Source organism: Ambystoma mexicanum, chromosome 8 (assembly GCF_040938575.1).
Source record: "Ambystoma mexicanum isolate Mex_15411 chromosome 8, UKY_AmexF1_1, whole genome shotgun sequence".
NCBI lineage: Eukaryota > Metazoa > Chordata > Amphibia > Caudata > Ambystomatidae > Ambystoma > Ambystoma mexicanum.
Genome location: NC_090929.1, coordinates 1,260,417,005 through 1,260,429,022, shown reverse-complemented (window position 1 = coordinate 1,260,429,022; position 12,018 = coordinate 1,260,417,005). Strand labels below are relative to the sequence as shown.

At 51.9% G+C, this 12,018-nt stretch overlaps 1 protein-coding gene across 2 annotated transcripts in view; it reads left to right on the top strand.

Moving 5' to 3' along the window:
* BTAF1 (B-TFIID TATA-box binding protein associated factor 1) overlaps window positions 1–12,018 on the top strand; it is a 2,675,064-nt gene that overhangs the window by 1,785,986 nt on the left and 877,060 nt on the right. For both annotated transcript variants that reach the window (XM_069611378.1, XM_069611379.1), the window contains one exon: window positions 1,834–2,035. In XM_069611378.1, the coding sequence (XP_069467479.1) occupies window positions 1,834–2,035 (202 nt within the window). The remainder of the gene's footprint in view (window positions 1–1,833; window positions 2,036–12,018) is intronic.

The window sequence follows — 12,018 nt, the reverse complement described above, 5'->3', positions numbered from 1 at the left end:
CTGCACAGAAGCCCTCCTCTCAGCGCCACTGAGTCTGGGTTAGACAGGATGTGTGGGAGGGGGAATAGGCACCCTGGACAGGGTTGCCTATGCAACCTAAGTCGCACTCTGCCCTGATAGGCTGGAGGCGTTCTCCCGCCAGGAGAGCCACCCCACTGTGTGAGTGACAGCTAGACTGTATGAATGGGGGTCTTGCTGCATAAAAGCAGGGTCCTGACAAGACGTCGCCAGTGGAACTAAGAAACCGAAGAGGAGAGAAGCTGAAGACCTCTGCAACAACTGAACCACTGGTGAAGCCCTGCTGCAGATCCTCACCACTTTTCTCCAACGACTTGAGAAGATCTTCCTCTGCAAGAGTCTTCTTCCCTTGAGCTGGTGGAGCCAACCAGTTCACCAATCGCCTTCCAGGACCTGCCTTGGTCGAATCGCCAGTGCCCTACACTCTGAGACCGGATAGCCAGGCACCCGTCCACAACCGCGATTTAAAGGAGCGTACCTTTTTATTTGTTTTGGCAGCACCGTGGCTGGTTTCATCCCTGGGCAGTGCAGTAACTCGCACCTTCCTCCATGACAAGTCTCTCTTCCTCTGCTGGATCTCCCGAACTGCCAGGAACTACAGCCACCGCAGGAGCCTCTTCCACTTGAACGGTAGAGTGTTCCGCCAGGCCTCCCGTTTCGTTGGGTATCGCTAAAGGTGTTTTAAATCCTTTACTTACCTACTGGGTTGGCCGCCCCTATCATCTAACATTTTATTTCACCTTCTGCAACCGCCTTTTCAAATAGTTATACAAATACTTGACTGCAGCTATTCGAACAGTTTGATCCTGGGCACATTGCCTTGTAGCATTGACTCTGGCTAAATCTGTTAAAGCTGCCTTCTCTAGATTGCTTCTCACCTAGAAATGTGTTGGTGCACCTAACTCTTATAACCACCTTTTCATTCCCCTTTTTAAACTTGAGGTGCCATTTTGCTCGGTTTTCACCTCAGTATTGCATATGCTAAAGTATTGCCTTGCCTAACTTGTTCACAATCTACTTGGGAAGTGTTGCTGGTGTGTTAGAGAGTCTAAACTTGTATAACTTGTCATCTCTCTCCCTTCTGAGAAATTGTTATAGTGCCATTTCTGTTTGGTTTACACTGTGCCGTTTTGCTCAGTTTTCACTCTTGCTCAAACTTGTCTACAATTCAAATAGGGAGTTGTGTATCATTTTCTCGACTGATTTAACTTGATTTAATAGTGATTTGTGTGTGAACATCAGAGTGTGTAAAATAAATATATATATATATATATATATATATATATATATTTTTTTTTTTTGATACAAAGCTTTGGTCAGTTTTTCCTTGTTCCATAGTACTGAAGCCCTAATGTGTAAACCCTGAATACTGTTCATCTCCCTCTTGAGATAAGTCTGACTGCTTAGCCACAGCTACCAACTAAATCTTTGTGGTACAGACTGATACCAAAAGGGATTTAATGCTCTCACCTGTAGTCTTAATCTTGTGTAGTGTTCCCTAAGGGAACTGCACATGGTTCTGCCTAACAATAACACATTTATTCCTGGAAATTAGACGCAACAAACATCACATGTATTTAAGTCTCCCTTCCAGTGATGTTGAGCCACAACTCTGCATCTCAATGGATGGCTTTGAAGGATTACTGGATCCGGTCTTTCACTTTCAAAGGATCCCTTATAAAACGGATTACAGAAGTTAAGTAACTAGTTTCATTGTTGCATCAGTGTTTGTGGCTGACCTCCTACTGCATAAGAAAGTTGCAATAATGTATATTATGCAGTTAAATTAATTTTTGATGTATGTACTTATTTCAGCTGGTCCAGCATTTATCCCTTCTGTATATGTGCCTTCAACACCCATACACAGCAGTAAGACACATGGCTGCCCGTTGTGTGGGTGTCCTCAGCAAAATAGCAACTATGGAAACCATGAACACGTTTCTAGAGAAGGTCCTACCTTGGCTCGGAGCAACCAATGACAATACCAAACAAGAGGGAGCAATTGAAGCACTTGCCTGTATCCTTTCAATGTGAAATCTGTTGATAGTTCTTTGTTTAAAACATGGTATGCATTTGTCAAACACGCACAGCTTATTTTGAGTCTCAAAACATTTTGTACTGTGGAAACCTATGTACTGTTCAGAAATATAATAAAGTATAAAGAAATACCTTATTCTAGATCCTGATTAGCTATGCTTTTACTTTCTTCCGTTACAAAGTTTATTTTAGAAATGGAAATCTGCAACCTAGTAGCTGGTACTAACATGTGTTTCGCATGGGAGTCACGAAAGGTCAATGCATACTAGCATAGTGCCGAATGGGACATGCATTAAGATCTATGCCTTGCCTTCGTGCATGCTAATAGATTTGCTGCATGTTGTATCTTAACCTTCAACATTTGTGTACATTTTCAGATGTACATGATTTTACTCTTGTTCTTCACTGTTGCACTGCAATAGTAAAACTGTTTTTGCACACCGGAAAGGTTTTCCATGTTAATGCTAGAAAATCGAAGGAGCCTGTATGGCCACCAGTTGCCGAGAAGGAATCCTTCTTTCTCAAAGACTTATTTCTCAACTTATTATTCTTCTCCTGGCTATGCAGCCATATTTTCCAGCTGTAAGGGAGTTTGATGCAGGAAGTTTGGCCTGCATTCATCATGGGAAGACTGGAACAGCGTAACATTGTAAACATTTCTCATCAAAGATCCAGAGTGAATGGTAGCTAGTTTCCAGCCTGATATCAGTGCAGGTTTAAAATAACTGAAGTAAGGGCGCACAAGCAGGTCAGGCTAGTGTCTCTGATACCTCTGATTGGCTGATTAAAGATGTCTACCTCCAGACTGCAAAATTAGCTATTTTATGGGATGAGCAGTCTGTGAGAAGGTGTTCCTTGTCAGAAAGATGATTTCAGGATGTATTTCATTTGTTTGGCCCTATGCCTTTTCAGTATTGATACTTTGAGATTTCAGAGAACTACAGTGCTAATTGTGTCAGGGAAAAATACTGCATCTGTTTGTAGTCCAACAGTTCCAGTATTTGATACGTCTTCTGGATGACACTTTAATTTTAAATATGTTCTACCTATGAATTTATGATCGTTGTCATGACTGTTTCCATTATGCTTTGAAACAGTCATAACAACTGGCCCTTTGGTAAATATAATTTGCCCCATGAATTCTTATTTGGTTCAATCACCATTATGAAAAATATTCAGGTGAAAAAAATAGGTACATTCGTGTGCATGTGCAGTTGGCAATTGTTCTGGACTGACCACCAGTCCTGCAGCTGTGTATCTGTTAGGCATCTGAACACATTTTACTCTTATGTCCTGTCCCCTTTCCTCTATACTTTATGGGTGTCCTGACTGAACTGGACCGCTTTCACCAGTGCTCCTGGTTTAGGCCTCCGGTTTTGTCATTCCACGTGATCTTCCCCGGAGAAGTATTCTTGTCTTCTTTTTTCTTTTCCAATATTGGATTCTGCTCTGTGCTCTGGCACCACGCTCCTCCCCGGCGCATGTCGACAACGGCGGGCTTCAGCAGGCGTCCAGCCGGCTAGGGTCTCTTAACGACCAACCCCCCCACGCCCTCTGCCTCCAGTGCCTTGGCCCTGACCACAGCTGGCAGGGCTGTACCGCGTGCGACACCTTGACTCAGCGTGTGCTCAAGAATCAACTAGCCAGTTGGAGGGAGCTCTTCGGAAGATCGCCTCCAAAGGACCTCAAAACTTTCGTGAAGCAGAAGTCCAAGTCCAAGGTAGGCGCCCTGTTCTCCTCCTCACCATGCAAAGGCGAATCCTTCCAAAGGAAGCGCCCAAGCGGTAGGGACCTCCTAGGTCCTAAGACCAGCAAGAACACAGAGGCTGCTCCAGCTACGACCTCTCCTGCTGGTGGCTGGAAGATCCTACCGGTGCTACCGCTGAGGGGCAGGAAGGCTCTATTACCAGGAACCAACCTGAGGGGCTAGGCCCCAACACCGGACTCGTGTCTGAAGGGGCACCTGTATGCAGCACTACCGGCGCCACTGCCGAGGGCACTCTGCCTACCAGGCCTCGACCTGAGGTACAGGCAAGGCCACAACCACCACCACTCGGCGTACTGGTGGAAGCCGGCCCACCTCAGCAAGTTCCACAATGCAGGCACATGGCACGGAGCAAAAGAAAATGGCCGCCCGGCCAGACAAAATGGCGACTCGCCCAGTGACTTTTCCCTTCGGAGACCAGGCAGGGGAACAAGCTTCCAGGTGGGATTGTCACTATGTCACTTGGTCCACATCCTATCCATCCACTTTGCAGGGCAGATATACATTGCTCTCTGCAGCGAGACAGGGCACCCCTAGGACAAAGCAGCAACGGGGCCCGACCCCAATGCCCATACCATCAGGCACCCCTGCAGCCTGTGAACACAGGTTCTTCGAGAAGTTCCTCGAACTCATGAGATCACCACAGATGGGTACCATCCTCAGGGACGTGATCAGGGACATGCTCCCTCCTGTACAGCTGCAAGCACCCACAGCCATACCTCCCCTGGATCCAGCTTAGCCCCTGGCTCCTATGCTTGTACCAGTCACGGCAGCCCCAGCTCTGCCACCTCAGCAGCCTCCGGCACTGATAATCAGCACGCCACAGCTGCCTGTGCCCAGCACTCCTCCGGCTCCCAGGACCTGCAGGACACAACAATGGACACAGACGAGGAGGAAAACCCAGACACCCTGTCATCAGCCAAAGCTTTTCATGCGCGGCTGGCGGGACTCCTGAGTACCTAGGAATCACTCAGCCACAGGTGAAACAACCAAAGGCGGGGGTACTGGCAGAGGTTCTCACGCTACGGCCTACTTCTAGAACAGGAATTCTGTTTCAAAAGGATGCCGTAGAACTTGCCAAAAAAGGTTGGCTCAAGCCACACTCTACCCAACCTACCACAGTAGGAGTCACAGCGCTAAGTACAGGCTAAGAGAAGGGGATCTCCTCCTATTGTCTGCGTAACCCCAACCACATTCCTCAGTGATGGCGGCAGCATCACTGTGCTACAAGCCACAATCCTCCTCGGCGGCTTTGACCTCTGCACTCCTGGGCAAGTAGGAAAAGCTGTTGGAGGCTGGCCCTTCACATAAACCACTAGCGAACAAAGTTCACGGACCCCTGGATCCTCTCGTTCGTATCCACGGGCTTCTGGCTCCCCATTCCTCATTCTGATCCTTCCTCCCCTCAGCTCCTGCAGATTGGTACAGCAACTCTGTTGGCGTAAATCTGTTTGCTAGTAGCGAGCCTCGCAGTGGAGGAAGTTCCAACCTCACAGTGGGGCCTGGGCTTCTATTCACAAATTTTCGCCATACACAAAAACCAGGCTGGCCTGCAAGTTGTTAGACTTTTCCACCTTGAACCTTTCCCTCCCCCCCCCATAAGTTCAAGATGGTTACCCCAGCCTTCATAGCAGAGACTTTGTGCATGGGAGACTGGATGCGCTTGCTGGATCTGAAGGATGCTTACCTGTACGTCCTGATCTGGGAACCCCATTGGTCCTTGCTGTGGTTCAGGATCATTATTTTCACTTTCAATACAGGTTCCTACCCTTTCGACTCAATTCAACACCCAGGGTCTTTACAGGGCTAATGACCGCAGTGGCAGCCCTACTTAGGGCACAGGGCCATCACGTTTATCCATATCTAGACAGGCTAGTCAGGGCGAGATCTCCAGAGGCAGTCCAGCATACGCCCTCCACCCTCTTGGATACACTATACGACCTGGGATTTTCAATCAATTTCAAGAACTCACAATACTCTTACGTCCCGTCCCCTTTCCTCCATACTGTATGGACGTCTCTTCCAAGAGACTGGAGACGGAACCTTTTTCACCAGAAAAAACCTTCTTCCCCTTTAACATAGAGGCGCGGCCCAGGGAGCATGCGCTGCGCTGACTCTGCCCCCCGGCGCCACACCTCAGTCCCCTTTTCCGCGTTGACAGGAATGGGCCGAATTCACCAGTGCTCCTGGCTTTGGCTTTGGCCATGTAATTCCACACGCAGATGCTTCTTCTTTGTCTTTTTTGTATTTTCTATCATTCAGGTACTTGGTCCTCAGGCATCACGCTCCTCCCCGGCACATGTCGACTTCTACAGGGTTCAGCAGGTGTCCATCCTGCAACAGGCTCTTCCCAACTTCAGACCCCCACGCCCTCTGCCTACGTTGCCTTGACCCAGACCACGGTTGGCACTCATGTTCGGCGTGTGACTCGCTGTCCTCGAAGGCACTGAAGAACAGACAATCCAGGTGGAGGGACTTCTTCCAGAGGTCACCTCCAGAGGATCTCAAGAACTTCGTGAAGCATCGTCCCAGGTCCAAGGTAGGGCCGATATTTTCCAGCGCACCCTGCAAGGGAGACGCCTTCCCAGGGGCTTTCCCGTGCGGAGGGACTGGCCATGTCCTTCCACTGGCACGTGCACCGAGGCTGGTGCAGACACCGGCCTTCGGGTCGAGGGGTCCTCGGATCCTCCCGGATGCATGTTTGGGACCGGAAGGTTCTTGTACCGGGTCTACACCCAAGGGGCTACGTCCTTTTACCGGCGCAATGGCCGAGGTGCTACACCCTGACACCGGCAATACGTCCCAGGGGCTACGCCCTAATACAAGCAATATGTCTGAGGGGGCGCCTAAACGCAGCTCTACCGACCCCCGGGTTGAGGGTGTCGCACCTACTGGGCCGAGACCCGAGGAGCAGGGTAGGTCTCGGGATCGACACGCGAGAGTCTTGTTCGAGGCCAGACCCAGCAGGCTGGGTAACGCGTGGCAGGCAGCTTGACAAAATGGCGCCGTGCCAGACAAGAGCACCTGTCTGCCATTCCACAAATTTGGCGAAGAACGAGTGTCAAGGTGGGACTGGTCGCCACCAGGTACCTGGCCTACAGTTTACCCTTCATTTGCGCAGGGCAACTTTCCCATGCGTCCATACGGACTGGGTACGCAGCGGCTCCAGCAGTCCCCCGCTAGCCCGTCGGTACCCCCTGCCACCTCTTCGGCCAGTGAGGAGGTGCTCTTCGATAAATTCCTCGGCCTCATGAGGTCTCTTCAGATGGGGGTTATCATCAAGGACGCAGTCAGGGAAGTCCTCCCCGCCATGCTAACGGCACCACAGACGCCTCCATCGGGCTCCCTGACCCCGGTGCAGCCTCCAGCTCCACAGCCAACTCTGCAACCTCCACCGCCTCCTCAGCCTCCGGCTGCGGTCTCTGTACCCCAGCCTCTGACGCCATCTACCCCTCTTCCACCGCAAGATCCTCCAGATCCGCAGGACACAGATGACGACGAGGAGGATCCAGACACGCCATCCTCAGCAAAGACTTCCATGAACATCTTGCTGGCCTGGCAGAGTACCTAGGCCTCCCTCAGCACGAGGTCGAACAGCCGGCAGAGGGGGTTCTGGCTGAAGTCCTCACAAGACGCCCCTCTGCCAACACAGGGATTCCACTGCAAACCAATGTAGTCTCCCTGGCCAGGAAGGGTTGGCTCAAGCCCCACTCAGTCCAGCCGATCAACCGACGCCTGGATGCCAAGTACAGGCAGATGTTGGGGGGAACACACTCTTGCTCTCGACCCATCCTCAGCCACACTCCTCGGTGATCGCTGCAGCATCACTTTACTCCAAGCTTCAGTCGTCCGCCGCCTCCTCTGCAGCGCTGCTTGGCAAGGAGAAGATCTTGGAGGCTTACTGCAAGAAGATCTACTCCAACGCCTCCTTGCACCTGCGTTGGGCCAAAACAGATGCCATGCTGGCTGCTGCCAACCAACGATTATGGCGGGAAATTACGGACTTCCTCCTGGAACTCCCCTCCCAATGCCAATCACGCTTCAAGGCGGGGCTAGCAGAGGCCAAGCTCGTAGCGCACGACCTCATGGAATCCACGGTGGAGCATATAGATTCCTCGGGCCTGGCTCCGGGCAACATAATTCAACCCGGACGTCCAGGAGCGCATTCTAGATCTACCATTCGAGGGGGGGGGGGGGGAACCTCTTCCACTCTTCTACAGATGAAGAGCTGGACAAGAAGAACGGTAAACAAACGGCAAAATCTTTGTCCATTCTTACAAAGACCATGCCCAAATCTTACACCCAATCTCAGCAGTGCTCAGAGAAGGGTCATACATATCGAGATTTCGCGGCTTCCAGGAACGCAGATCCAGGCAGCCGGACCGCTCGCTGTCTCAGAGCTGGCGCAAACAAAAAGGGGTGCGGGGTAAGGGCTTTTTTCAGTCCCCCTCCTCAGCCTCCGAGGGAAAGAAGGCATGACATGCCCCTTCGGGCCCATGTGTCTCCGGTGGGGGGGGGCAGGCTTGCTCTCCATGCACATTTCAGGAGCCAGAATTTCATGGACCCCCGGATCCTCTGTAGTATCCACGTGGTATAGTCTACCCATCCCAGCCTCTCCTCCCTCCCTCCCCCCCCTCCCACAGGTTGGGACATCAACCCTGTTGATGGAGATCGGGTCGCTCGTAGAGAGCCAGGCAGTGGAGGAAGCTCCAGCCTCCCTGCAAGGCTTTGGCTTCTACTCCAGGATTTAAGCCATTCAGAAGAAGAACCAGGCAGGCCTGAGTTGTGCTGGCCCTTTCCACCCTCAACCTCTCGTTATCTCAGCAAAAGTTCAAGATGCTTACTCCAGCTTTTATAGCGAAGACATTGGACAAGGGAGACGTGATGTGCTCCCTAGACCTGAAGGACACCGTACCTAAACATCCCGATTTGGCAGCCCCATCGTTCTTTCCTACGGTTCAGCATCATGGGCTACCATTTCCAATACAAGGTCCTTCCCTTTGGCTTCAACTCTGCCTCCAGGGTCTTTATCAGACTCATGAACGCGGTAGCGGCCCTCCTCAGAGAGCAGGGCCTCGACATCTATCCATACCTCGACGTCTGGCTCATTAGGGCTACATCTCATGAGGAGGTTTACCACTCCTCCTATGCCCTTATGAACACACTGCACGACTTGGGCTGCTCGCTCAACCTCAAGAAGTCACAGCTGCTCCCTAAGCAGACTCTGTCGTTCCTGGGACCTGTTCTCCGAGAAGGTCTCCCCGTTGGAAGACAAGATCTCGGCCATCAAGAGTGCCACCGTCCACGTCCTCAGCAGAGAGATGACCTCGACTTGGTGGTATCAACATCTCCTGGGTCTACTAGCGGTGGTGCTGCTAGCCGTCCCGCACACAAAACTAAGGATGAGAAGGATTCGGCTGCACTTTGCGGCCTCATGGAATCGGGAGCGGGGCTCTCAATCCGAAATGATCAACGTTCCTCCATCTCTCCACCCATACTTAACTTGGTGGTCCAGGGACTGCAACCTACGGACGGGCAAGCTCTTCCGGCCGCCTTCTCTGCAGGCCACCATCACCAGACTCCTCGCTCGAGACTCTGGAGCCACCCTGGATGATCTCTCGGTCCACGGCACCTGGACTCGACAGGAGCAGGAATACCACATCCATTTTTTCGAGCTGAACGCCATCTGCCTAGCGCTCAGAGCATTCCTGCCACTTCTCAAGGGCAAGGTTGTCCTAATCCAGACAGACAACTCGACCAGCATGTACTACGTCAACAAGCGGGGAGACACCAGATCCCCTCCTCTGTGCAGAATGCCGATCAGCATGTAGGAATGGGCCTTGGAAAACAAAATTTACCACTCGGCAGTCCACCTCACAGGGGAATCCAACCTGAAGGCGGACAGGCTCAGCAGGCTGGGAGCGGACAATTAATAGTGGCAACTAAACAACCTCGTTAGTCAGCATGAAGGCCTACGCCTTTCCGCCCACTCCCCTGATCCACTGGGTGCTTTGCAAGATCAAGGAGTCGCACCGGCTCAGCATCATTCGGATTGCTCCATAGTGGCTGGCCAGACCATGGTTTTCAGAGCTCCTCAGCTTCTTGGTGGTGCCCCCGATACACCTCCCGACAGGCCATCTTCTGGCGCAGCAGGGGGGGCAGGATCATCCACCCTGCGCCAGGGAAACTAGCCCTCACAGCGTGGTACCTGAGCAGGTAACTCTTCAGCACCTTAGCCTCTCAGAGGCCAATCTGGGGATCATACAGGGCACCAGGAACAAAGCCACCAGAGCCCAGTACAAGAGCAAATGGACCAAGTTCTGCCCCTGGGCAGACTCCAAGGGTATTGACCCTTTGGCCTGCAATCTGGACGACGTGCTCTACTTTTCGGGGCACCTATCGATGGAGTAGGGTCCCGTCAGGAGCAGCTGGCGCATATCAACTGGCTCGAGATGATGGCTTTCTGGCTTGCGCTCAAAGCCTTCTTACCCACGATCGCCGGCAAGGCGATTCTCATTCAGACAGCTCCACCTGCGTGTATTACATCAACAAGCAGGGTGGCAATCGACATTTGGGAGTGGGCCCTGGTGAACATGCACCTGTCGGAAGTCCACCTCCTGGGGAAGTCCAACCTAGAGGCGTACAGGCTCAACAGGCTGGGCGCGGACAACTACGATTGGCAGTTGAATGAGGAGGTCCTTCAGGGGATCTTTGCAGATGGGGGTTGCTACAGGTGGACCTCTTCGCCACCGGTGCCAACAGGAGGTGCCCTCAGTTCGCCTCCTGGATGGGGCAAGGCAGCAGTTTGCTAGGAGATAAAATGCAGATCCTGTGGAACAACATGAACGCAGGGTCATCTGCAGGTTCAGAGAGTTGCGGGACCTTCATATCATCCTGATGGCTCCATGGTAGCCAACAAGACCATGGTTCTCATAACTTCTCAGCCTGTCTGACCAGGCCCGGTACACCTACCGCTGGGCCCCTCCCACATACTCTCTCAGCAAGGGGGCACAGTTATTCATCCCTCCCGCAGAGGTAAGCCCTTGCATTGTGGTTCCTGAACAGCTCACCCTGAAGCATCTGCACCTGTCACAGGATAACCTGGCAATCATACCGGGGGCTTGGAGCGATGCTACCAGGAGCCAGTACAAGAGCAAGTCGACCAGTTTCTTCCACTGGGCAGAATCAAAGGCAATTAATCCATTTACTTGCACGTTGAACGACGTTCTAGCCTTCTCTGCACACTTCGCACACTCAGGGGTGCAGGTAGACGCATGCTGCACGTATCTTGTGGCCATTGGAGTTTACAAAAAACTCGGAAGAGGAAATAGTTTCATCCTCGAATCCGGTGGTCAAAAGGCACTTGGCGGGCCGGACTAGACTGTGTACCCACCTATCAGGAAATCACACCCTGTGTGGGACCTCAGTGTGGTCCTAGCGCATAAACCATTTGAGCCTATGGCGTCCGCGGCCATCAGGCTAGTTACCGTTCAGACAGCCCTGCTAGTGGGCCTGACATCAGCACGCCTAATCAGCTAAATCCAGGCGCTGGTGGCGTCCGAGCCATACACTACATTTCACAAGGACAAGGTCGTGCTTGGAACACACCCCGCTTTTTTACCTATGGTAGTCTTTTTACCTAAATGAGGAGATGGTGTTACCAACATTATTTGTGGACCCCAGGGATGACGCTCAGAAGGTATTTCACTGTCTGGATGTCAGACGTGCGCTAAGATTCTACCTGGACAGAACCAAGAGCTTATGTAAATCAGACGCCCTCTTCATCACCTGTGTGGGGGGAGGGGGTCAAAGCTGGGCTGTCAGGCCTCCAAGGCTTCCAAAGCAAGGTGGATGATTACGGCCATCAATGAGGCATATGAGGGGCAGCACAAGTCTTTGTCGGCGAACATGCATGCCGATGCCATCTGAGGTAAGACCACATTGGTAGCTTTCCAAAGACCTGTTCCGTGGCAGGTTATCAGCAAAGCGGCTACGTGGGCTACTCTCTCTGCAAGCACTACTGCTTGGATGCCAGGCCAGATGCAGCATTTGGTCAGGCAGTGTTAAGCAACTTGTTTTCTTAGAAGGCGCAACTCTCTTCCCTGGGGCTACATTCAGTTGTGATCACCCATACAGTACGGAGGAAAGGGGACGGGGGACGTAGGAGTTATTATAGGTTACTCACCGTAGTGACTAAC